The following is a 24,998-nucleotide window of genomic DNA, read 5'->3' as shown; positions in this document are numbered from 1 at the left end:
AGGACAGGAGGGAAAGAAGAGAAGAGCTCTGAGGGACTCCCAGGACCTGAGCCGGGGAGCAGAGTACTACACAGGGTCGGACTGTAGCCCATGAGTGACATGAACGTCCAGAGTCCACACTGACAGAGATGGACAACGTAGTGAATAAATAAATGAGGGGAGTTACCGAAATCTCTAACACTCAGATGCCCCCGGCGGTGCAGCTTGGTCACCCCGAGTGGGGGCGGACCTGGTGACTGACCCCCACTGCAGGGCAGGGACGGGAGGAGGGTGGCCTGACAGGGAATGCACTCAGGCACCACCTTCAGGGAGATCGGGGTAAGCATTAGTCCTGACGCTGTCACACCCTAACGTGACGGGATATGATGGGCACGGAACCTCTGTAGTCTTCCCCGACACCCATAACCCCAGTCGAGTCACGAGAAGACACCAGACAAGCCCACACTAAGAGTCCACAACATACTGACCAGTGTCCTGGAAGTGTCAGTGACATGAAAACAAGACGGAAAAACTGCCAAGCCCCACAGGACACCAAGGACACGTAATGACTAAAGGCAGGTCCCTGGATGGGACCCCTGGGACAGAAAAGGGACGCTCAGTACAACCCAAATAAAGTCTGTGGCTCAGGGAACAATGTCATAGTGACACTAATTTCTTAGCTCTGATAAGCCTACCACGGCCACGTAAGGGGTGCATGGCAGGGAAGCAAAGGGACTCTTGCTGTGTTTGCAGCATGACTGTAGATCTAGTTATCCCAAACTACAAAGCTGTAAACACTACTGTCGCCAGAATACAGGGATAAAATTTATTTTTGTTTATTGTTCATTCAATGACCTTGCTAAATTAATTTATTAATTCTAATAATGTGCTTGTGGGTTTTGTACTTTACATGTATACAATCATATCATTGGCAAATAATGACGGTTTTACTTCTTCCTTTCAATATGTATACATCTCACTGGTTTTTCTTGTCTTATTGCTCTGGCTAGGACTTCTAGAAGAACGTTGAACAGAAGCGGTCACGTTGGACACCCTTCTTATTCCTAATCTCAGGACGTAATGCTCAATACACTATATTAACCATAATGTCAGCCACAGGTTTCTTTCTGTGAAGTGTGTGTGTGTGTGTGTGTGTGTGTGTGTGTGTGTGTGAATTGACACTAATCCTGTTCACTGGTCCCAGCTCCTTATCAGACGAAGCCCTAAGCTGCCTGCAGGCAGTAATGAACGCCGCCTTCTGTGCACAGACTAACACCGCACCAGAAGGGGAGGGGGCAGAGCCAGCGCAGAAACGTACTGGCAAACAACATCCTAGGGCGCACCAAAGGCCACACGGAGGGGGCGCGCGGCAGCCTCCCGAAGCTAGAGCTTCCGGCGTGGTGGTGAGAGGGCACCAGCATATACACGAGTTGAACGTTGCGCTTAACCACGTCTCCGTTGCTACCTTGCACCCCGATTAAACAATTTAAAAAGCACAACCCCGTTGTTTGGCAGGGTCTGCCCGTCGGGCGGGGGAGGAGCTTTGCTGTGTACTCACGGCCTAGGGGCGGGAAGGCTAGCGGGGAAACAGGCGCCACAACAGCCCGAGTTGAACTTGGCGGGCGGAGGGGGCGGGGCGGGGCGGGGCGGGGCGGTGGGAGGGTCGCGTAGACCCGGCCCGGCTTCGGCTTGGACGGAAGGCGGACGCCCTCGGGGTCCTCAGAGCGTGTGTGGGCGGCCTCACGGGCCGCGGCCCGGACCCCAGCGCGACTCCCCGCCCCGAGATGCTGCTGCGGCCCCGGCGCCCACCTCCGCCGGCGCTCCCCGAGCCGCTGGCGTCGGCCAGTCCGGATCCAGAGCCACGGCTGGCGGGGGACGCCCCGGGGACAACGCCCGGACGGCCCGCCTCGCCTAGCGCGCCGGCGGCGCCTGCGTCCCCTGGCTCGCCCGTGTCCCCGGGCTCGGCGCAGCGCACGCCCTGGAGCGCGCACGAGACGGAGCTGCTGCTGGGCACGCTGTTGCAGCCGGCCGTGTGGCGCGCGCTGCTACTGGACCGCCGCCGGGCGCTGCCCATCTACCGGCGCGTGTCGGCCGCGCTGGCTCGCCAGCAGGTGCGGCGCACGCCCGCGCAGTGCCGCCGCCGCTACAAGTTTCTCAAGGACAAGCTCCGCGACGCGCACGACCAGCCGCCGGGGCCCTTCGACGCGCAGATCCGCGAGCTCATGGGACTGCTCGGCGACACCGGGCGCAGACGCGGCCGCCGCCGCTCCCCCGGGCCCGGGCGCCTCCAGCGCGGCCGCCGACCAGCCCCCAGCATGCCCGCGGAGCCAGGTAGGAGGGGTGGGGGATGGGGGTGGGGGAGCAGCTGGCACGCCCCGGGTGCCGGACCCCACCACCCGTTCCGCGTTCCAGGCGCCCCGCCGCTACTAGCTGAGCGCGACCCCGACGCAGACCCAGCCTGGACACTCAGGTTCAGCTCGTCCCCGGCCAAATCTGCGGACGCCTCACGCGCCCCCGGCTCCCCGACGACGCTCCCCACCTTTACCCCCGCCCCCGGTCGCCCAGAGGACCACGCGCCTTCCCACGGCCCCGACTCCCCGCCGCCGCCGCCGCCGCCCTCCGACGCCGCCTGGGAAGACTCCGACTCGCCGCCTGTCCGCCCAGAGAATCAAGCGCCTCCACAGTCCGCGCCCCAGTCGCTGAACGCCGCCCTCCTGCAAACCCTGGGGCACCTGGGCGACATCGTGGCCATCCTGGGCCCGCTGCGCGACCAGCTGCTGACCCTGAACCAGCACGTGGAGCAGCTGCGCGGCTCCTTCGACCAGACCGTGTCCCTGGCGGTGGGCTTCATCCTGGGCAGCGCCGCCGCTGAGCGGGGCGTCCTGGCGGACCGGCGCGAGTGAGGCCTGTCCCTTCCCTAGCGCCACGCCCCCCTCGGCCCTGACCTGGTCCCGCTGCCCTCCCCCACACTTAGGTACGTTCAATAAAAAGGTTGTTTTTCGCGATTTAATCCGGTGAATGTTTGCAGGGCCCGCCTAGGTAAGAACATCCCCCATCAGGTAAGGTCCGCAGAGGTCGTAGCCGGTTAAAATGGTCTGGATTCCTAAGGAGGGGCTGAGAGTACAAGGTGGCCTGTTGTCCGGGTGGGATGGTAACCAGGGCCTTCCCAAGGAGGCCAGTCTCCAAGAGGAGGAGCCTCTTGGCCCCTGGAACCTGAGATTGGGGTCTTCCAGATCTCACCAAACTGCCGGCCAACACAGACCAGCCACGGGGGCGGGGGCAGGCAAGCCCCTAACTCCACCCTTTCTCGGGGCCCTGCTGAGCGGAACAAGGGAGCGCTGGGCCCCACCAGCAGAATGGGGGGCTGGGAATGGGTGGCCCAGGTCTGCCTGATCGTATGGGGGAGGTGTGAGCTGTCTCTGGCCCCCACCATAGGCGCCCAGAGCTGCACAGGTAGGGTGTTCCCAAAGTCTCATCTTGGCCAGACCAACCCCGGGCCGCTGTCCTGAGCTTGAGTCTGGGCAACGGAACTCTGAGGGGTCTGGAACACACAGGCAGGAGAGCTAAGGCACACCTAGGGAAGGGGCTGGTTCTGTCCCCAGGGAGGTGACTGACCTGGATGGGCCAGGGTGTTAGGGGCTGAGGGTCAGACTTTAGACCTTGGCTGAGTCCAGGGCGCCTGTAATTTTAAGACTATCAAAATCACTCTGGGAGCATTTTTCAAATCGTAATTGAGGGCCCCACCCTGACCTGTGGGTCTGGCTGAGAGGGGACTGGGTGGGGCCTGTGCTGCCCCTGGCCCGGTGGAGGGAGGAAGTAGCCTGAGGCGCCTCACCAGCATAACAATACAAACCGGGGTAGAGTGGGAGGGACCCATTTCACCAACTAGGGGCTCATTCAGAGGGACTTAAGTGATTGCCCTGGGCCACGGGCTCAGTAAGGGATGGGCCCTCCCTCCCTAGCCCTCTCTCTGGTTCCAACCTTCCTGAGGCCTCAACAGCCAGTGGGTTGCAGCACCTCCCCCAGGCCCTTTTCGGGAGCTGTGGGTGAAGCGACCCCAGTTGGACCCTCCGCCTGCGGAGTCCACCATGGGGGCCAGGGCGATCTCTCCAGACCTAGTTGAGCCTGCCTTCAGCTGTGTGTTGATGGCAGGACCTGAGGGCTCTGGGAGAGACCAAAGCCAAAGAACTGACTCCAGTGTCACCTCTTTTAAGACACACTGCAGCTGTCTGCTGCAGTCCCGTGTATCTCCGAGCTGCCCAAAGCCTGTTTACAAACATCTCCCCACCCCCCACACAACCTGGAAGGTCAGAGCCGCAGGCTGGGGGTCTGAGACAGCACTGGGCCTCATCCCAGCAAACCCTCCAATCCCCAGGGGTGGGGACTGGCATTGGTGTGCCCATCACATCACCAGGAACCCTTGGCCCTGAAAAGGGCTGTATTGAGGAGGGAAATAAACAACCTAAGGCATCAAGTTTAAGATCTCTGAGGACACCAAAGAAAATCCATCTGCCTTCCTGCCACGTCGACGGGGCTGTGTCCCCGGCTTCTTCCTGGGGCGCCCCGCTTGGGTAATGAATCCACACACTCCTTCCTGGACAGCTACGGGTCTGCAGGGGAGAGATGGGGGCTGTGCAGTGTCCTGCGCCCGCCCCAGCCCCAGCCCCGCGGCTAGTTTCTCACTTTCACCGCTGCCATTCCTGATGCTGTGAATCCCCAATTGCTTCTCACTGGCCCTGCCAGTGACTCCCTGTGCCTGCAGCTCATCTGTGGGGCAAGGTGTGTCCCAGTCCTGCTCTGTCATACTGGACACCCTAGGCGTGTCTCTGGGCACATGAGGTGAACACACCGTGGTGGCACTGTTGTCCCTGGCTCTGACACATCTCCCTGTGCCTGACCAGGAGTGCTGGGCAGTGTTTCCAGGAGGGCCTCCTGGGACCACTCTTCAGTGTTCAGATTAGAACCCCCTTCCGTCTCACTAAGGGGACAATGGTCAGGTTCATACCTTTCTCTTATTGTGGTAAAATACACAACGTACAATTCACTGCCGTACCCATTTTCAAGTGCCCAGCTCCGTGGCATCAAGTGCACAGTGATGTGCAGCTGTCACCACCATCATCCCAGACCTCTTCATCTTCCCACACTGAAACTCTGTCTCCGTTAGACACTCACTGCCCCTCCCCCTGGGAATCAGCATGCCACTTCCTGTCTCTGAATGTGACTCCTCTAGGGACCTCATAAGTGGAATCACACTGCTTGTGGTTTGGTGACTGGCTTATTGCACTGAGCGCAATGTCCCCGGGTCCCTCTGTGTGGTGGCCTGTCGGAACGTCCTTCCTTTTGAAGGCTGCGTAATGCTCCACGTTTCCGTTATCAGACAACTCAGAAGTCAGGAGACACACGTGAAAACACATCTGCTCTGGTACCAGCCCTGAAGGGAATGGATGTGGGTGGGAGGCCCAAGGCCCCTGGTGCTTCGGAGAGGAGGTAAGGGGGAGGGGGAGCTCCCACCTCTTGGCCATGTGACTCGTGCTGTTGTGAACGTGGGTGCAAGTACCTGTCCAGGCCCTGCTTTCAGTTGCCTTGGACAAACACCCCAAAGAGGGAGTGCTGGTCACCTGGCAGCTCTGTGTTGAGTTTTCTGAGGCCCCCACACTGCCTTCCTGTGGCTGCCCTGTTTTACATCCCTCCACAGTGCACAGGGTTCCCACCTCTCCACGTGCCCCCAGCCTGTATTTTCTGTCTTTTTGACAGAGGCTGTCCTAGTGGGTGAGGCTGGCACCCTTCGGTGGCTGTCCTACAGCATGTAGTTACAGTGTTCGCTGCCACCTTGATCCAGTTGTTTGGTGGACTCATTTAGCTCGTCTTTCTAGCAGGTGATCACTTTCTGGTGTTAATTCCTGGTGACCGACAACCTCACTCTCTTCTGTGCTGCGTGGAGGCCCATGAAGTGTGCACATCACTGGCGTCCCTCACCAGCTCGATGACCAGCAGTGACCATGGGTGCAGCTTCAGAGACATGGGCTGGCTTAGTTTTTCCCCTTTATCCTGTGTCCTTTCTGAGCCACACCACTGTGTGTTCAGGACAGTCAGGCCCACACCAAGACCTCACCTCGGTCCTTGTCGCCAGTTGTCCCTCCGCGGGGGGCTGTGGCAGTAGCACGCTCTGGGGCCACTTTGCTTCTGTGTGGGCAGCCAGTGGGCTGGAGCCCAGCTCCCCGTCCCCCTTACCTCTCCCGAAGCACCCGGGGCCTTGGGCCTCCCACCCACATCCGTTCCCTTCAGGGCTGGTACCAGAGCAGATGAGTTTTCACGTGTGTCTCCTGTCTTCTGAGTTGTCTGGTTCACTGCTGATTCTGATAACCGGGCACACGCATGCTTTGTGTCTGTAGCAGCACACTGCAGCAGACCCTGGGACAGAACCATTCGGGAGCTGCACTGTCCATTGCCACAGCCACGTGTGCTCACTGAGCTCAAAACGTGACCAGTGCGACTGAGAAACTGGTTTTTAAACCTAGATTAAATCAGTTTATGAGCACACATCATTAAGGACAAGTCAGCAGTCTGCAAGACAGTTAGAGATACAATGGACCTGATTCCACATTTAATCCTTACGTAAAATTCTATTCTATTCTAGCGTTGTCATTGGTTTAAGGGCCTATCTAAAGAATATCGCCTTTAAATTTACATTTAATTCGATCGCCAAATCCCATTCCTTTCACCAAAGTCTGAGACCTTCCAGTGGTGACCTGAGGCGATTCAGGCCTGATGTCGCTATCGCACAGTTGTACAGGTCTCATGTCTATCTGTTCATCCTTTTTAAAAAGAACACATTCCATTACTGTGCCTTTAAATGGCGTCCCGCGCAGCTGGTCCTTAACGACGCGTGTTCCCTTCCGCTTCCGCACTCCTTTCCTTCAGAGGAGCGTGTTTTCCGGGGCAGAGCCAGCACTGGCCTGAGTGGGTGGCTCTAACGCACGATGCTGGCAGCACCGGCCTAAGCCAGAAGCTGGCAGCTGGCTTAGGGGGACCTGCCATGGGTCGCCCCCCAACAGTTCTTCTTCCTCGTCTCGGCTGTTCCTCTGCTAGAGCTCTGGAACCCCCACTTCCCACAGCACGTTTGGCCTCCGGCGCCTGTGGGAGCGGTGAAGCCCTTCCCATCGCCCACCTGCCGCTGCCAGTCCATCCTTCTAAGGGCGGGATGGAGGTGGGCAGGGGGGGGCAGGGCCCACTCCCCACGTCTCCTGTGGCGGCAGCAGGCAAAGAGGCTCTGCCCTGGGGAGAGGGACCTGGGCGCCCTAGGAAAGGAGGGACGTGGGAGAGGCGCCCACCCAACGGACAGGGAGACTCCGACAGGTAGGCAGAAGTGAGCCCGTCCCCAGGGGCAACCCTTCACAGAGTGGGGGGAGGGGAGCTACCTAATCACACCTGCCGCCTTAGGACTTCGACACCCGCACCTCCACCCACTAGGTGCTCTCTCCTGAGACTCACCCAGCTGGGGTGGGGTCATGCCCACCTTGCCCCCACACTCACACCTTGGATCTTCCCACAAAAAAGCAGTTGGGGGACCCAAGGAGGAGGGGTCCAAGGGGACTGTGAAAGGCAAGGCAGCAGGGAGGGGCGTGGCCGTAGCGGAGGGGGAGGAGCCGATCCCGTGAGTGGTCCGCGGTGGAGGAGGGATTGGCGGGCCGGAGTGAGCGACGGCGAGAATGGGACGGCCCGAGACTGCGGGCGCCCAGGGCCAGGTGCGGGACGCCGGAAATCCCGTGGTGGGAGGGGTGAGCTTGGAAGCGTGTTGGGGCGGGACTGCTGGGCCTCCGAGTGACAGACGGCACTGAGAGCGTGGGGGACGCGTCCACCGTTCAGCTCTAGGCCCCGCCACCCGCGGGTACAGGTGGGAGGCGACTCCGCCTCCTGCAGGCGCGGGGTTTGGGGGTATGTCGCCCCGACATAGAGGCCCGCGGCCGAGCGCACAAGCCACGCCCGCATGCAATCACGGGTCTCAGAGGAAGACGGCCTCGGAGCTGCTGCGGGGTAGCAAACCCGGAGTGCGGGTCCCAGAGCCAGGGGAAGGCCAAGGTCGCGGCATCCCCAACGCTGATCCAAAGCCCAGTGAGGAAGCCGAGGCCAGGCATGGGTGACAGCTGTCACTGTCTCGAGCAGCCGGGTTAGAGGGAGGGACCCAGACTACAGAAGGGGACGGGAGACCCCAGTGGACAGGAGCTAGCCAGGTGAGCAGACAGCGTGCCGGAGCCCGTGGCAGGGCTGAAGGCAATGCGGGAGGGACCGCTGGGCAGGAAGGGGGCCAGCAGCCTGGAGCTGGAGGGGAGGACTCCGGAAGGAGGGGTGCTATCTGACCTGCGGAAGCGCCGTCACCTTTGGACTCGGGAGGGGTGTTCAGGTGTGTGTGTGGGGGGGGGGGCGCGGGAATCTGGGAAAGTGAAGGCGGAGGGCCGCTAGAGAGTCCGGGATTAGACAGGAAGTCGCGCAGCACTAGTGGGGGTGCTCCGGGAGGTGTGGGTATGTGGTCGAGAGGCCAAAGGCCCGGCCCTAAAGACTAGAAATGGTCAGATGCCAAGAGTAGAAGCGGTGCGCGTGAACGCCGACATTTCCTAAATTACAGCTTTGGGCGCATAGCTGGGCAATCCCAGGAAATGTGGCTCTTTATCTAGAGGCCTGTTCTGAGAACGTGGAGCTATCCTGGGGGGATATTTCCTTCTGCCAGGTTTGTGAGGCACCCCCACCCCGTCTGTCCCGGAGGAGCTCTGCACAGGCCCCCACCGGACGGGCCTCTGTCCCCAGGTAGCGGAACAGCCACACCGTGTTGGCGCCAGGAGCCTGCCACACCCGCGTCCGTGGTCCCTGTGCAGTGGGGTGGGGGGCGCCCCGCTGATCACGAGCTGCAGCTCTTACGACACGTGGCGAGTGATTCAAATCCCTAGCTTCATCCCGCGGAGTCCAGTGACCGAATGCAGTCGGTGCAGGGGCCGGAGGAACAGCCGAGTCAGAGGGTCGGTCCCCGACCTTTCACCCAGACCACGGGCCAACGCGGGCCGGTTCCCGCAGTGCCTGTGGTAGTCCGGCTCCCACATCCCTAGCCCCTCCCTTCCGAGATGCTGGGGAGGCGGGGCTGGGGTGTTAATCCCGGGGCGAGGCCCGCGGGCCCTCTGATTCCGCGGGCTGGAGGCGCGGGGGTGGACGTCGGTGCCCGGCCCAGACTGGCGCCTGCGCCCCAGGAGCCCAAGCTGCTGACCCAACTGTTTGCACCAAAGCCCCGGCATAGGCTCAGGGACTGGACCAGCGCCTGCACCCGACTCCGGCCCCCGGGGACGCACGCGGACTCCTAGCCGGCATTCGAGGGGTGCTCAGATCCGGGCGGTGGGTTTTTGCTTCAAACGCACCCGTATGCTTGTGCCGGTTCTTGTCCAGGAGACAGATGCGGTCGGCCAAGGTTGGGAGAGAGGTCCCGGTGAGGCTGGGCCAGCCTGGTTAGAGGGGCAACCACCGCACTGTGTCCACCCGGCTGAGCCTGCTGCCTCCCCCAGAGTGCCGGGCCCTGGACGGGACCTGGCCAGTTCAGGAGAGAAGCTGCCACAGGGACAGGGTGACGTCCAGGCACTCCCCTGAAGCTCAAGCTCCATAGTCCCCTGTCCCAAAAGTGGCAACTGAGTTACAGTCTGTCCCAGAGGTGGTGAGTCTGTTGGCCTTCCTGCTGGATTCCTCCTGGGAGCAGCGCAGGGAGGTGCCCCAGCCCTGACCCTGCAGACCCCCTCCTCCTTTGTGTCACCCAAATCTGGAGGCAACATCTGGCACCGGGACGAAACCCAGCAGAGGGGCTGGGAGTGACGAGACAGAAGGGCCTGTGGGAGCCTGGAGCAGACCCTCCCTGCCATGCCTGGCTTGTAGCAGTCACCTACCAGGAATGCCTGCCTTACATTCCTACCCAGCCAGACAGCCTGGACACAGCAGACACTGGTCGAACCCACCCCATCCTGAGAGCAGGATGCCGACTCCCCCAAGTTGAAGCGACCTCTCTCAATTGCACTGTTGTCACCTCAGCACTGCAGACCCACAGGGCAGGTTGGAGAACCAACCAGGGGAGAGAAGATGGTCTGGCACCCCACAGGACAAGGCCCCAGCTTGGGAGCAGAGGTGGGAGGGGCCCATCCTCACCTTCCTGCTCCCTAGGCCAGTCCTGGTGGGGGTGGGGAGAGATGAAAGGATGTAACAAGTCCCCAGCCACCACAGCTCCCTTAACCATTGACCGCAGCCCCGCCCCGCCCCCAGACATCTTGGAGCCGGGGGAGGTGTGAATGGCCTCCTTTGTGCCTCTGAATTGAAGGCAATTAGATGCTACTTATCTGGGGGGATTTGAGCCATCTCTGCAAACCCACCTCCCACCCGCTTCTCTGGAGCTTATAAATGCAGCCCTGCCCTGCTAAACCTGAGGCGGATCCAGTGTTCAGCCTGCCCCGCCCGCCACCCAACCCACAGCAGACCCCACGCCTGGCCCCCACCACCCAGTCATGCATCCTTCCTCCACACTGCCCGGTAGCCGAAAGCAGAACTCGAGCTTTGGCTGTGTGGACTGGCTCTCCCAGAGTAGCCATGCGGGGCGCTTGCACACCTCTAGACCTGGTGACGTTTCCTGGGGGGAGCTCTCTGTCCCAGCCAGGGTGTCCAGCAGTTGGGAGACCGCTCAGACTGTGGGCATGGAGGAGCTGAAGTCCTCAGAAGCGTCTGTGCCAGGGACGTCCACAGCTGGTAGGTCTGGGAGTGTGTGTGGGGGGGGTCCCTTCCCAGATTGGGGTGGAAGTTGGAGGCGAACCATGCCCCTGCCACATCCCGTGAGCTTGGGTGGGACAAGGGACCCAAGGGCCGGGGTTGGGGTCCCACCTTACCCTCTGGCAAGTGAAAGCTTCCCCTCGGAAGCACAAGCTACAAGGGGTTTCCCTCCTCACCCTTGGGGCTCCTCCAGCCTCCTCCTAGAGGGGCTGGTTCCCTGCCTCCGCCCAGGCCTGCCCCACGGGTCCGCACGGGGACACCGATGTTAGCACCTTTGTGCACTTGGTTTTTACATCCATAATCATCCTGGACCCATTTCTACAAGTGTCACAGGGTCACAGATAAGTATGCCTTAAAGCTTGTGACACCTGTCCAAGTCATGGGGGTGGTTGTGGTCCCCCCCACAAAGCTGGCACCTCAGTTTGACGTCTAGGCTTTGGCCAGTCCACAGTCCACCTGCAATCCTGCAGGTTTGGTTCAGGGGCAGCCAGGACTCTGCCTGAAGACACAGGCTCTGCGTTTCTGCATGTGTGAATTTGTGAATTTCTCCGCCTTCCGCCGTTCAGCTCTGGGAGGTCTCGGTAGCTCCTGAGCCTTATCTGACCCTTTGTCGTTTGCTGATGGCACTTTCTCGGTTTGTTTTTGTTCTTTGTGACTTAATCATTGGTTTAGGTTTAAAGACCGGCATGGTTGAAAGTGGGGGTTAATGTTATCTAAGTTTTCATCTTTAAAAAAGTTTAAATAATCTTTATGGAGTAATTTTGTACTTTGATGAGGTGAATTTTAAAATTTATTCTCTGCAACCAGTAGCCCCTCCAAAACCCAATCACCCTGCATCGGAGCCCTTGATGCTGACCACTTAGGCTCCAGCACCCCAGCCCCTCGTCCTTAGGCAGTGTGTGCGCCTCTTGTCTGGTGAACACTTCCAGGTAAGTGTTAAAACGAATATTGTAAAACCTGCTGCCCCTAAAACAACCGATGGCATCTTGGTCAGACTTGTGTTAAGTAAAGACATCACACCGGCTGACCTTACCACGTGGGGGTGCTCAGTGCCGTCCCCCATCTCCTCATTTAGAAATTAGAAAGTGTTACCGGCGCCCGGGGTTCTTGCAATTTCCCAGGATGGAAATCAGAGAGATCACAAGAAATTTCAGGCAAGAGGCAAAGGTTTATTAAGCTTGTGCACAAGGGAACCAACACCGAGAAAGGGAAGGTTCCAGCGGCTCTCCGAGAGAAGTTGGGGCAGGTTTGAAGGGAGCTGGGCGGGGTAAAGCTGTGTACAGGCCTGTGGAGGCGGGGTTTCTTGGCGCCTGCGCAGTGCGGCTACACGCTTCTTCCTGCGTGCCTCTATTTAGCCTTATAAGTTTCCACCCCTGGGCGTGATTTTTAATATTTAAATTAGGGAAAGGTCAGTTTAGGGATATGCTTGACCTTACTGCGCATGTGCCGTGAAAGGGATAGTCCCTTGTTGCTGCTAATGCGGATCTTTATGGCTTGCCTGCCAAGGCTCTGTGCCCATCGGTGGCCCCCAGGTGGTACCTGAGGGCCGACATTTGTGAAACACAGGGCTCCAGCAGCTGACCTTTCTGACTAACTCAACACTAGGAAGCTGACTTCCTATCTCAAAAGCAGACTTGCCAGACACACAGATCGTGACAGCCTGCTTCATGGTAACTAAGGCTGCTTTCCCAGCCCCTCAGGCCTTTGCATCGAATGGGTTCCACCTCACTGCCACCCAGCCCTCACCTGGTGAGTGAAGGGAGTTCCTTGTCTGCAGGCAAAAGAAACTGCTTTCTGGGTGGATGTGGGGCCAGTGGACGTCACCCTTCAGAAAGGGACCAGGTGCTCTGGGGCAGCGGGTGAAGGGTCTGTGCCAGAACTGCTGTTCCATCTCTGTCATCCTTCTGCAGTAGCGACATCCCTGCCAGTGTCCTGAACCACGTCTCCACACTTGTCTGGGAGGTGGGGCTGTCACCTTGACTGACAGTTGTGCCAACACCTAGTGGGACTGTAGAGCAGTGGAGGCTGTTTTTAAAAGTGAGGCAAGGGAAGGCGGTCTGCTTTTCCTGACACCCCAGTCATGTTCTTATCTCTGTGCCTGCCATCTGCAGTCACAGAGCTCTGGCACCCGCCAAGTGAGGGCCACGGGTCATGTGGGCCTCAGCTGTAGCCAAATGGATTCAGTGCCCTTCTGTCCTCTCCCAGGGTTGAGCAAGGAAGCAGACAGCACGCGGCCCCCGCGCGTCCGGACGGCCTTCACGGCCGAGCAGGTCAGCACCTTGGAGAGCTCCTTCCAGCACCAGCGCTACCTGGGCCCCCTGGAGCGCCGGAGGCTGGCCCAGAAGATGCAGCTGTCCGAGGCTCAGGTGAGGCCTCTGGGCCATGCGGGCCACGTTGGGGTAGGGCAATGGCTTGTTGTCCCCCTCACTCGGATCATGTTTACCCCACAGATAAAAACCTGGTTTCAGAATCGCCGGATGAAACACAAACGCCAACTTCAGGACTCACAGCCGAACGCCCCCCTCCCTGGAGCTCTCTACACTCCCCTGGCTTTTTGCCCACCACCTTCTGCTCTGGGCAGCGGCCTGCAGCTGCTGTACCCTTGGGCACTCCTGCCTGGGCCCTCAGTGCTGGCACAGCCTCCTGGCTCTTTCTGGGGCCCCTGCCAAGTGGAGCATGTCTCCGTGGCCTCAGCGTGGGCCCCAAGTGGCAGGCAGCCTCTGCTCTGCTGCCTCCCAGACCCTGGGACCCAGGTGCACACACTGGGCCCGGCCTTGTCCAGGGGGCCCTGGGGCCTGTGTGTCCTGCCAGAGACCGGGAATGCCTTTTGAGGAAGCATGGCAGCCCAGAAGCCTGCAACTGGTGTCATGTGCTGGGCCGTCACACACACGCCTGGCCTCTACCTGGCCAGACAGACGTTCCCCATTTATACTGATGTCACACTGACATCCTTGTGGGGGCCTTGTGCTCATCCACCCGGGACCCTGACCTGCATTAAGACGCTGAAGGTTTACAGCTGAAGATGTCTTAAAGCTGCTCCTTCACTGAAAGCTACCAGAAGCTTCATTCAGGGAGTCGAAAGCCAGAAGTGGACTTGTTCTGTGCTGGGTTTTTAGCATGTGATAAAAGGATAATTTATTCAGTAGAAGGTGTCGGAAAAACTGGTTTTCTAGTTAGGAAAAACCAAGGTAGACCATTCTCCCAAGGCACACACCCCCACCCTGAGTCCCCCAGTTTTTGGTGCCCAGGCTGTGATCCAAGGGGCGGGGGGCCCAGAAGGGGTGTCACAGCAGCCACTCCCGGACACCCCCACAAACCCAACAATCAGAGTGGACATAGTGAGCTTGCTGAATAGATTCAGCCCCCGCCGCTCCCTCAGGCGTTTGGGGTAACTGCACCCCCTGCTACAGTGATTTTTAAACTACAGCTCTCCAGGACACTGACTGCCTGGCCAGGGGGACCCCGTGCTTTTCTCCCTGTACAGGGAGCTGTCGACCAGTAACCCCACCCCAGGCTGGGGGAAGCGTGTGACCCACAAGGCCAGTCGGGGATGGGTTGGGGGAGGTGCATGCTGCCCCCACTGCGGTGACTCTGAGGGCCGTGCCATGCAGCTGCTGTCAGGATAAGAGTGGAGAGTGAGGCAGAGCCTTTGGTTCCCTGGCTCCTGCCCCACCGTGCCTGCAACCAGGGCTTGCCGTTCAGGGACATGGGCTTCGGCCTCTGCAGGTGGGGTTTATGCACTGGAGGTGCTGCAATATGTGCTTCCCTCCCCTGCTGTCAGGTCCCACAGGCAGCTTCACGGTGCTCAGCACAACCAACCCCCAGTCTTAGTGAGGAAGGACGGATGGGAGGGCGGGGCTGTCAGGGGGAGGGTCTCCTGGTGCTGCAGCCCCTGCTGTGCCCACTCCTCCCTCCCACAGGAGGCTGGCCTCTGAGGGAGGAGCTGCTTCCTAGCACAGATTCGGGGAGAGGCCATTCTGGGTGGGGCCGCTGACACAGGGGTTCCTGTAATCAGCTAATCGCCCTCTTTGCTGGACTGGTTAGCAATGATGGTCGACAATTCATGGGAGCCCGTGTCCATTTTTCCTCACCAGGAAGTTAAGAACAGACTCCCAGCTAGCCGAGACGTCTGTGCTGGGGCACACTGTGCCCTAGTGGTCAGGCCCTGGCATTCCTGGCCTGCCCATCACCACCATCTGTCACCAGGCACCCTGGGGGTGTCCCACCTCCGGTGATGTGTGTTATCAGAAGGTCATGAGGACACACCCCCCCCCCCCAGGCATGTGCCCAGGAGTCGTTTCATTCCCCTCCTGAGGGTCTCTGGTTTCTTTTCTCCCAAGACCACTTACTAATGTGACCCACCAGCTCCAACGAGAGGAAACAGGGCACAAGCGGGCAGCTTGGTTTTAAACTCATGTCAAACCTCACACTCAAGTTCACAGGAAGTTGGCTTTATTGACATTTTTATGTTCAGGACATCAATCGAGCATTATTACAAAAGCATGAAGAAGCAGAAATCACCCGCCACGACCTCTGCTGGCATTTGTGCCACACCCTCCAGTCTCCACAACATGGTCTGGTCATCCATGTGGCCCCAGACCCAGCCCGGGACAGTGGCCTCAGACGGCTGGCCCAGGTTCTCTTCAGGGCCTCCCGGGGGAGATTTGTCACAGGGGCTCCTTGGGGGCGAAGATGGGGGTGGGACCTGGACCTCCAGGGCACACCCTCAGCAGCAAAGGTTCCCAATCGCGTCCTTCGATATGCGACCCACCCCTGCCCGAGGGCGGGGCAAGGAAGCCCGTAGGTCCCAGGAGAGTGGAGGCGGGTCACGATGCAGGTGCGTCTGGAGGAGGACCTCGTCACCCCATTTTCCCATGCGCTACACCTCTTTAGGCCAGACCCTCAAAGAAGTATATGCATAGGAAAAAGGAACCACGAGACGCGGTGGAGGCGCGGCTGGGCCGGGGCGGCCGTCCTGCGAGGCTCCTGCGAGGCTCCTGCGAGGCCAGCAGGAGGGGCTGCGAAAAAGAGGCGGGGGTCCCGTGGCCGTGAGCCTCTCCCTTACCTGGTCCTGCCTCCCGTTCAGGTCCTGGGCAGCCTGCGAGGCGAGCGGAGCCTGAGAGCGCGGAGCAGAGCCGTCTGCTGAGCGCCGGGCTCTGCCGCTTCCGGCCCACACGCCCCCTTTATGCGCGGCAGAGACCTTGGCGCCCAGCACACAGGGCAGCAGCTGTCACGTGTGGTTGCAGGCTGCGCCGGCCAAGGCCCTGTCCACCCCCGCGCCTGCGAGATCGGGGCACAAAGACCTGCTCTGAGCTGAGCGCTGATCTGCGTCCCACCGGCGGGCGGCCGAAGGCCCACGGGGCTGGGGGCTGCTGGCAGGGCCCTGGGACAGGGCCAGCCCTGGCCAGCACTTATCTCCCCACATGCAACTGCTTGCGTCAGGGCCCGAAAATGCACACGGGGTGTCCCTCCCCGCTCCCAGCTGTGGGCAGCAGCTCCTCCAGCCTCCCGCCCCACTGCCCGGGGCACAGAGCCCCAGGAACCCCCCCCACCCCCACCAGTCTGCCCAGAGGATGGGGGGGGGCGCTCTCAGGGGCCATACACACCTGACATGTATCAGCTCTGCTCCCAGAGCCCCTGAGCGTGTCAGGGAAGGGCAGGGGCCCTGCAGTCTTGGGGGTAAAAATGCAGAGACAAGAGAGGGAGACAGCACCTAGGGGACAGCTGATGCAAGGCCCACAGCTGCCCACACAGAGAGACCACACACACACCACCGTCTCCCAGGCAGGTGCCCCCAGGCTGAGGGGCCCAGGCAGGGCAGCTCAGCTCCTGTGTGTGTAGAAGTAGGTGCCCTGTGTGCTTACTGGAGTTAGGGGGTGGCCGGGTCCACATGGGTGACTGTCCGCCACTGTTCACAGGAATTCCTGGCTTGTGGGGAGTGGCAGAAGTGGTGGCCTGAGTCTGAAAGTGAGTGGCCTTCAGCTCCCACACTTGTCTCTGGGGTCCTGGGGTAGTCCTGCCACTGGCACCCACAGCCCGCTGCCCTCCCTTTGGCCTGTGGTGGTCAGCTCTGCCTTTCCTGTCCTTCCTGCAGAGGCTGCTCTGCCAGGACCTTTCCTGCCCTACTGCCCTGAGGCCTGAATCCATGTGTGTCCTTGCGTCCGTGTATGTGTGTCCATATGTCTGTGTGCGTCCATGTGTGTCCATGTGTGTGTCCGAGTGTGTACGTCTGCAGCAGCCCCTTGGCTCTTACCCCCCCCCCGTGGGGTGGGGGCTTGTCAGGCGGTTGCATCTATATCTCTAACCAAGTGGTGGGCTCCTAGGTGGGCAAAGACAGGTGGACAGGTGAGGGAAACCAGGTGAGAGAGTGTGACCATCCATGTGCCTTGACATGCCTGGGCCCCTGCCGGCCTGGCTCAGACCCTCCTGATACCCCTCCCCTCCCACAATGGCCAGGACCCCTGTTTGGGCCCAGGGGTGTGACAGAAGCTGCAGAGCCTGCACGGGCGGGACAATGGACCACTGTGCTGCCTGTACCAGGGGCTTGTGTGCAGCCCCACCAGACGCTGACCAGGACTTCCGACCACCGCTCTGTGCAAGGGGGGCAGAGGAGTAGAGAGACCAGGGGGTCAGCAGGGCAGGAACCTCCTGGGGCGGCAGGGGGCATGGATCCTGTCCTCTGCTGGAGAGGGCAGGGCAGGCCTTGATGGAGGGGCCCGTTCTAAAGCTCAGACAGGCTCACCAGCTCACGCTCACTGAGGCCCTAGAGCAGAGCTGCATACTGACCCTACCCTTGGGCTGACACTGAGGCCCCCTCCTGCCTCCTGGCCCCTGCGCAGGGCCTCCCCCTTCCCACCCTGTCCTGACTCTCCCCTCCCCCAAGCAACTGTCCCCTCAGTTGCTTCCCAGGGCTCCTAGGAGAGCGCTGTTGCCCTTGACATTGGGCTCCTGGGTCCGGGGGCCTATGGCAGGAGGAGGCAAGAAACAGATGGAGACAGAGAGGGCAGCAGGGGTGGGGAGAGGCCCTGGGCCGTCCTCGGGCACCGCCGTGCTTTTCCTTTTCCTAAACTTCTTTTCCTGATTATGAAATCGGTGTGCACTGGTATAAAACACTTTTAAAATCCACAGGGGTGTAAAAATGATGGCGGCAGTGGCAGGTAGGGACCCCACGACACTGAGGGTTGCAATGCAAGTGTTTCTGGCCCTTTCCAACCCCAGTCTCAACATGTGGCCCCCAACCCACCCTCTAGGGGCCCCTGCCCCTGCCTTTCCCTTTGAAGTTGAGGGTCCAAAGGGCTTGTCCTGCATCCTGGTCTCCCACAGCTGGAGCCTGCAGGGCTTGGATGGGAGGCCAGTGGAGGAGAAAGCTGGATGCACTCCCTGTGTGTCCAGAAGGCCATGGGGAGCCAGGTGATGATGGTGGGTGATACAGTAGATTCTGGGTCCAGGAGCCTCCCTCTGGCTGCCGTGCGGAGCTGGTCAGAGGGAGGAGGCAGATGTGGGACAGGCGCAGACCTGGCTGTGGCCCCTGGAGAGCCCTGACCCCCAGGGTCTCAGCCCCCACCCCATGCCTCTTTTGCAGATGCAGGAGGTGATGGAAGGGACTCAGCCAGAGAGCTGAGGCCAGGAGGCCCCACCCAGCAGGTAGACAGACGCTGGGGCCACTGGCTGCCTGACAGGAGCACCCACACGCCCACCAGTCTCCGAACTCAGTGCTTCCACTGAGACCCAACACTGGGCCACACAGCCCTGCTCTACCTGGCAGGGGACCCAGGCCAGAGTTTTGCAGGAGCACAGTGGAGGGGAGGACGGTCCTCCTGGGCTGGATTCTAGGAGGCCAGACAAGCAAGCAGCAGGGCTCCAGCTCACGTGGGGTCTTGCCCACCACTCCTGGGGCCTCCAGCCAGCACTTGGCCCCCAGGAAGCTTTCCTCAGAGGGCATGCAGGCCCTAGGCACTGTGTCCTGGTCCGTCACCTGGCACAGGGCTCCCTGCTGGGGCCAGCCAAAACCTGGGCACTGTGGACCCCCAGAGTGGCCCCTGTAACACCGAACATGCCAGGCCCTGCCCTCCCTTTGCCTACAAGACAGAGTATCTTTGTGGGCCCTGGGAGGACGTGTTTGGCAGTGAGTTGGAGTGGACGGACGGACGATAAGGGGTGGCCTTCAGAGCTGGTGCTCCCTCCCTCTGCTCCATTCCGGTGGGTGGGGGTGGGGCTCCCACAGCTGTCTTCTGAGCTCAGGCCTCAGCTGCCAGCCCCTGAAGGTAGCCTGTCATTAACCCTTGGTGGACTCTCCAGACCCGTTCCCAATGTTGCCCGCTGGACTATGGGACACAGGGACCTCTGTATCTGCACTGGCTCCCAGCCTACCCTGCATCCCCTTGGTGTCATTGCAATTCCCCGAGTAACTGTCCCCTGCTGTTCTCCCCGTCCCAAGTGGCAGGCCAGGCAGGGTCAGTGGCTGAGGCCCAGATCACAGCTCGCCACAGCTGTGTTGTGCAGGCCTCTCCTGGACTCAGTTTCCCCACCTGTCAGGCAGATGCTGACAATGGCCAATGCTTTTGGAGCCATAAGGCTAAGTGTGTGTGTGCCCCGTGACTCGGCAGTCTCACTCTCAGGTGTCCCCCAGAGGAACAGAAGCACTGGCTCTGGACAGACCTACAAGGGCGCTCTCAGAGCAGACAGCTCCCCAAGGCCCACTCACAGCAGGACAGGCAGCAACCCACCTGGCTGGTGGGTCCCTGCACTGAGCACACCCAGCAACAGAGGACATGTTCACCTCAAAAATGATCGTTGATCATTGGAATCTAACTGGGTCCTGAACATTTATTTGCTAACTCTGTCACCCCTACACCCCGTTTATGGAAACGGTGTGGGCTCAGAGAGCTGGGGTGACGGCACACCAGGTCTGGGCCTCGAGAGGGCACCTGTGTGCTGGGGGAAAGGCGAGGTGGCAGGCGGAGATGCCCACGGTTCTCTGAGGCGTGGGCATGGGGTTTCCTGAGCAGCAGCCTGGGCTGGGCTGTCTCGGGAAAGTCACAGGCTCCTGTGTGCCTGGGCACCCGTGGGAAGCCCTGTGGGTGCTGGGTCCCCACGACCTGTGCTCCAGGCTGGGCTATGCAGGGTGTTGGTCGGGCAGGGGCCTGAGATGGGCCCCAGGGAGCGGTGGGAGGGAGGCGAAGAGTTAAGCCTGGGCCCTGGGAGGCCCCTGCCTCTGCGTCAGGGTTTCAAGGCTGGTCTGTGTGACTCCCTCCTGGGGAGATAATTGTGGCTTCTTGATATTTTCTTTCTTTCTCCCTGCATATCAGGAACACTCGCCCAGCCATGGGAACTTTGTCCTGCCCTCCAAGGCCACGATGCAGATGGCCCTGCCCAGGAGCCCCCGTCCTGAGCAAGAACTGTGGCTTCTTCATCCAAACTGCTGACCTGGAGGCCCCGGCACCCAGCCCGGCCCGCAGGGAGCCCCTCTGAGCACCTGGCCCAGAGCCTGGGTCGCTGCAGGGTCACACAGGCGTGCACACATATTTGCACACCCACACGTGCACACACGTGCTCAGCCCACCCCTCTCCTGCCTGTTTCCCCCTGGGTCCAGGCACCAGCCTTAGCCCAGGTCCCCAGGCCCTGGCCTTGGCCCCAGCATAGTCACTACTGTCCATGTCCCAGGGACCTGGAGGGTCTCTCTCCCAGATTTGAGGAGGGACCTGTCACCGTCAGGCTTCTCCTAGTAGCAGCCACTGCCTTCACAGAACTGCCCACCATCCCTGCAGGTCCTCAGGACCCCAGAGTCCCCACAGGTGTGGCAGGCCCCTTGGCAGTGGCCTGGGGGGGGTCAATTCGGGATCAGGAACACAGCCTGGGACCACCCCCCTTTGCTGAGGAGGAGCCGAGGCCCAGAGCAGCAGGGTGAGCCTGTCTTCCGGGGACAAGGGCCAGCCAGGGTCAGAACCAACACCCTCCCAGCTCAAGGGTCTCCTTCCCACTTCCCTTGTCTGGTAGGGCCGGTGGGGGCCATGGGGTGCATCTCTCCAGGGAGCCCCTGGCCAGTCGCTCGGGCAGACTTTCTGCCCCTGACCATGGTGGGGGTGGGAAGTACAAATGGACCCAGGACCCTATTGCCTTAGGCAGTTCTGGGTCACAGAAAACATGTCAGGCAGGGCCACTGCTGGCCCAGCATGGAGGGTCAGAGCTGGGACATGGGGGGGAGGTGAGGAAGGGATCTGGGGGCTGAATGTGTGCATGTGCATATGTGTGCACTTATGGTGCCTGTGTGAGAACCCGTGGGTTTGGGAGGTGGACTTGGACCTGGGTCTGAGTGGGGTGCAGTGATGAAGGGCGTGGGGGACCTGAGGATGGGCTCAGAGGCTGCAGGTCCTGGAAATGTGGGTGAGCAGAGTCTCCCCCTCCCTCCCCCACAGGAGATGGGAGTGGGTCATGCTGGGCAGTGTTGACACACATCAAGGCAGGAGAGCGGGGCTCAGGGGCAGAACAGAGGGCGCGTGAGGACTTGGTGAGAGTCAAACCATCCCTGAGAGGCTGGGCTTTCCTCTGGGACCGCAGACAGGGCTTGACAGCCACCGGCCACCTGCCTGGCGTGGTCTGCATGCATAGTGCCACCCAGGGCAGGGGTCTAGGTGTGGCCTGCATATCCAGGTGACTGCCACTGTGGGGTGTCTAGCGTGCACATCCTGCCCACACTCAGTCCTCCCCTCACCCCCACCCCCGTTTGCAGCCCCCCCTCCTTGACCTCTGGGCCTGCCCTCTGCCTGGGCAGCCATTGACTGGCTTGAGGGCTAGAGTGAGGTCACAGAGAGCAGGTACCACTCTACCACACCGCTCGGCCCGTTACACTGTGGAGGGCGAGGGGAAGGAGACAAAGACCCTTGAGGACATGGGGGGCTAGCAAAGGGGTCAGGGCCTGGGGTCCCCACTCCCCTGGAGTCAAGCCACCCTGCCAGGGCTGCTGGGCCAGGGGTTTCATTTCTCCTGCGGGGCGAGGCCAACGCAGCAGGATACCCTGAGGTGGTCGGTCCACACTTGGCCACCAGGTTCGATGGACGTCTGAGGTGTTTTTCTCTTTTTAGAACGTGTGTCCTTTTCAGAGTCTCTGCGGCAGGACAGCTGAAAATGGGTCAGACCCATGGGGAGCAGCCGGCCCCCGAGAACCGCAAGATGCTCGTTCCTCCCGTCACAGAACAGCGTGTGGCTGATGGGCACTGGAAGAATCCAGAAAAGAAGTGGCCATTTAGCCACTCAAGGCCGTCCTGTGAACCCCTTAGGTTCTGACAGCCTGTTCCCGGCATCATTTTGCCAACTGCCTGCAGCGCGTGTACCTGCCCGTCCACACGCGCTTCCGGCTGTCTCCCTGCACCCAGGCCCCTCTACACTGTGGCCATGACCTCCCTGCTGGAATGCGGAGCCTCTGGCCTGCCCGGCGCCCTCCCGCGCCCCCATCTTCCTCAGGGCCAGCCTTCCCCCTCGTGATCCCCACCCCTGGCTCTCCGTCCCAGGCCTTCTGCACCCACTGCTCCTCAGTCTGAACAACCAGCCCCCTCATTTTCTTCACATATTTCCTCAAAAGCCAGTCTTGGTGGCTTTCCCTGGTGTCATGTGGGGTCTCTGGTCCCACTCCCCACATAAGAATGCAGGACATGGTTCCAACCTACCAACAACCAGCCTCCCTTGCTAACTGCAATCTGCGCCTGCTGGCTTAGCCATGGCAGTTACACCAGTGGCCAATGGCTGACCGGTAACAGCTGCTGGCCAAGTAGTCACAGCTGATAGCCGTCTACTTCCCGAGCCAGCACCTTCCCACGGGAGACCGAGAGCCTGGACACTGCTCTCTGGGCCTCTGCCCGCACCTGGCCACCCATTCTAGAATGTCAGGCTCCACTCATTTCCCTCCACGCCCCACTCCCTACTCCCCATCATGCTTCACTCTTCACTCTGCCATCTTGCTCTTCCCACCCTCGGCCACTGGAGGGCCTGCACCTGAGCACACAGCGGCCATGCTCGTTTCCGCAGGCGCCGCTGGAGCCGAGGTGGCAGGGACAGGCCCATCTCCTTGCTGGGTCCCATTTGAACTGAAGCCGTTGGGAGTCCTGGGACCAGCCTCAGCCTGGAGTCCCTGGAGGTGCGTCCGCAGCAGCGCTGTCCACCCCGGCCTGGCCAGCGCTTCCCAGCCCCTGCTCACTCAAGTACACGTCTGGCAACGAGTAGTTGGATGCCAGAGTACTAAAAAGTCAAATCCAGTCTTCCCAAATTCACGGAAACATGCAAACCTAGGAGCTGGGAGGGGTGGGGGGCATCGGGTGGATGGAGACCGTGGGTTTCCCGTGTTCATCTGCCCACACGGGGCCACCCCACCACCCTCATTCAGGCCGCTGCGGCCTCACAGGTTTCTGGCTGAGTGAGTTCCAGGTCATTTCCTGCAGAGGCTAGAAGGCCAGGTGTGGGGACAGAGCCAGGAGTGCAGTTTCCAGGCTCTGGGCCTCACGTAGAAAGGTGCTCACTCGGGTAGTAAATGGCCATCAACTGTGATTGGATGGCCATCAGCTGTAGCTAGTTGGCCGTCAGCTATAACCAGTGAACCATTGGCCACTAATATAACTGCCGTGGCTACGCTAGCAGCAAATGGGGGCTAGCAAGAAGATGGTGGCTGAGCTAGCACGCACGGATTGCAGTTAGCACAGCGGAGTTGCAGATTGCAGAAAAGCGGACAGCGGGTTGCGGATAGTGTGGCTCCTGTTTCCTGTATCTCCAGCCCAGCTGCCAGCGAGAATATAGTGGTATGACTCCCCTATCTAAGGCTCCGTGGGTGTTCCTTTTTGGCCTCACTATATCCTGCGTTCTTATGTGGGGAGCGGGAGCTGAGTCCCCGCATGACTTCCTGCATGACACATGGCGCAGCGAGCAGGGTACGGCGCAAGCCAAAGCTCCCTGAAGGGCAGTTGAGCAGTTTGTGCCTATGAACACTCAGTCTCAGGAAGACCAGGAGGAGCAGCTGCCTGAGAGCTGGACCCCTGTGGAGGGGTGGGAAGACATGAACGGTTCTCTGACCAGCATTGGCTGGAGAAAGCAAAGGTCATTGCGGCCCTGTGGGCTGGGAAGTGCTTGCTGAGGCCGCCCGGATGCGGGACTTGTGGTCCCAGCAGGAAACGCTTGCTGAGTCCTCCGTGGAAGATGCCCGTGAGGTCAAGGTCGTCCCTCACCCCCAGGTTGGGGAGGACTTGGAGCGCTCTCCCTGTGGAGAGGGCACACGTGAGGCCAACGCACAGGCTTGGCAAATGACTGTGGACTATGGGGAATTGCTTTCCATCCCTGATTTGATGGACTGCTTGACTGTTTGCTTGGGAACGTACCACCATGTAGTGGAACCGGTGGATGTTTGCTTCCTGTGTCTTGACCGGCCGCCATTGAGAATATGTAAGCACCTTGGCTGTGAACCGCTGTTGTTCCAGCACGGTGCCCTGAGGAGCCCTGGCTGTGCCCAGGAAGACTGGCTGTGTCCAGAAAGACTGGTGGCACCCTGAGAACCCTGGCTGTGCCCAGGAAGCCTGGCTGTGTCCAGAAAGACTGGTGGCACCCTGAGAACCCTGGCTGTGCCCAGGAAGCCTGGCTGTGTCCAGAAAGACTGGTGGCACCCTGAGAAACCCTGGCTGTGCCCAGGAAGCCTGGCTGTGTCCAGAAAGACTGGTGGCACCCTGAGAACCTGGCTGTGCCCAGGAAGCCTGGCTGTGCCCAGGAAGTCTGGCTGTGCCCAGAAAGAGTGGTGCCCTGAGAAGCCTTGGCTGTGTCCGGTGAGATTGGTGGTACCCTAAGAAGCCCAGGAAGTCTGGCTATGTCCAGAAGGACTGGTGGTGCCCTGAGAAACCCTGGCTGTGCCCAGAGAGACTGGCTGTGTCCAGGATATTGCATTCACCTCCAGGCTCCTCGCACAGGGCCCCTCGCGGAAGATTCTTGTCGCGTAGATTGTGAGGCGAGACCCTGGAGGTGTGGAGTGTGGGGACAGAGCCAGGAGTGCAGTTTCCAGGCTCTCGGCCTCACATGGAAAGGTGCTGGCTCAGGTAGTAAGTGGCCATCAACTGTGATTGGACGGACATCAGCTGTGGCTATTTGGCCATCAGCTGTAACCTGTGAACCATTGGCCACTAATATAACTGCCATGGCAGTTAGCATGGCAGATTGAAGCCCAGGAAATCTGGCTGTGCCCAGAAGGACTGATGGTGGTTGAGCT

The 24,998-nt window shown here is 60.4% G+C and overlaps 2 protein-coding genes across 4 annotated transcripts; both read left to right on the top strand.

Annotated features, from left to right (window-relative positions):
* Positions 1-1,731: 1,731 nt before the first annotated feature.
* On the top strand, positions 1,732-2,924 carry UTF1 (undifferentiated embryonic cell transcription factor 1). Its single transcript, XM_074338668.2, has 2 exons — positions 1,732-2,310; positions 2,392-2,924. The coding sequence occupies exons 1-2, from the start codon at positions 1,764-1,766 to the stop codon at positions 2,880-2,882; spliced, it is 1,038 nt and encodes a 345-aa protein (XP_074194769.2). The 5' UTR covers positions 1,732-1,763; the 3' UTR covers positions 2,883-2,924.
* Positions 2,925-8,393: 5,469 nt separating this feature from the next.
* On the top strand, positions 8,394-14,086 carry VENTX (VENT homeobox). 3 transcript variants are annotated; one of them, XM_088791731.1, is made up of 4 exons: positions 8,394-10,743; positions 12,457-12,513; positions 12,970-13,130; positions 13,233-14,086. In XM_088791731.1, exons 1-4 carry the CDS (start codon positions 10,506-10,508, stop codon positions 13,593-13,595), a joined length of 819 nt encoding a protein of 272 aa, XP_088647857.1. In that variant the 5' UTR covers positions 8,394-10,505; the 3' UTR covers positions 13,596-14,086. The 3 variants fall into 3 exon arrangements, with proteins under 3 accessions (XP_088647857.1, XP_088647856.1, XP_019583908.2); XM_088791730.1 differs by having other exon boundaries at positions 8,397-10,743; positions 13,215-14,079; XM_019728349.3 differs by lacking the exon at positions 12,457-12,513 and having other exon boundaries at positions 8,398-10,743; positions 13,215-14,078.
* The last annotated feature ends 10,912 nt before the right edge of the window (positions 14,087-24,998 follow it).

The sequence above is a fragment of the Rhinolophus sinicus genome, chromosome 15 (assembly GCF_057876585.1).
Source record: "Rhinolophus sinicus isolate RSI-liver-muscle chromosome 15, RSI-T2T, whole genome shotgun sequence".
In the NCBI taxonomy this organism is placed as follows: Eukaryota; Metazoa; Chordata; class Mammalia; order Chiroptera; family Rhinolophidae; genus Rhinolophus; species Rhinolophus sinicus.
Note: the sequence above shows the minus strand (reverse complement) of the source record. Positions and strands in the feature narration are given on the sequence as shown.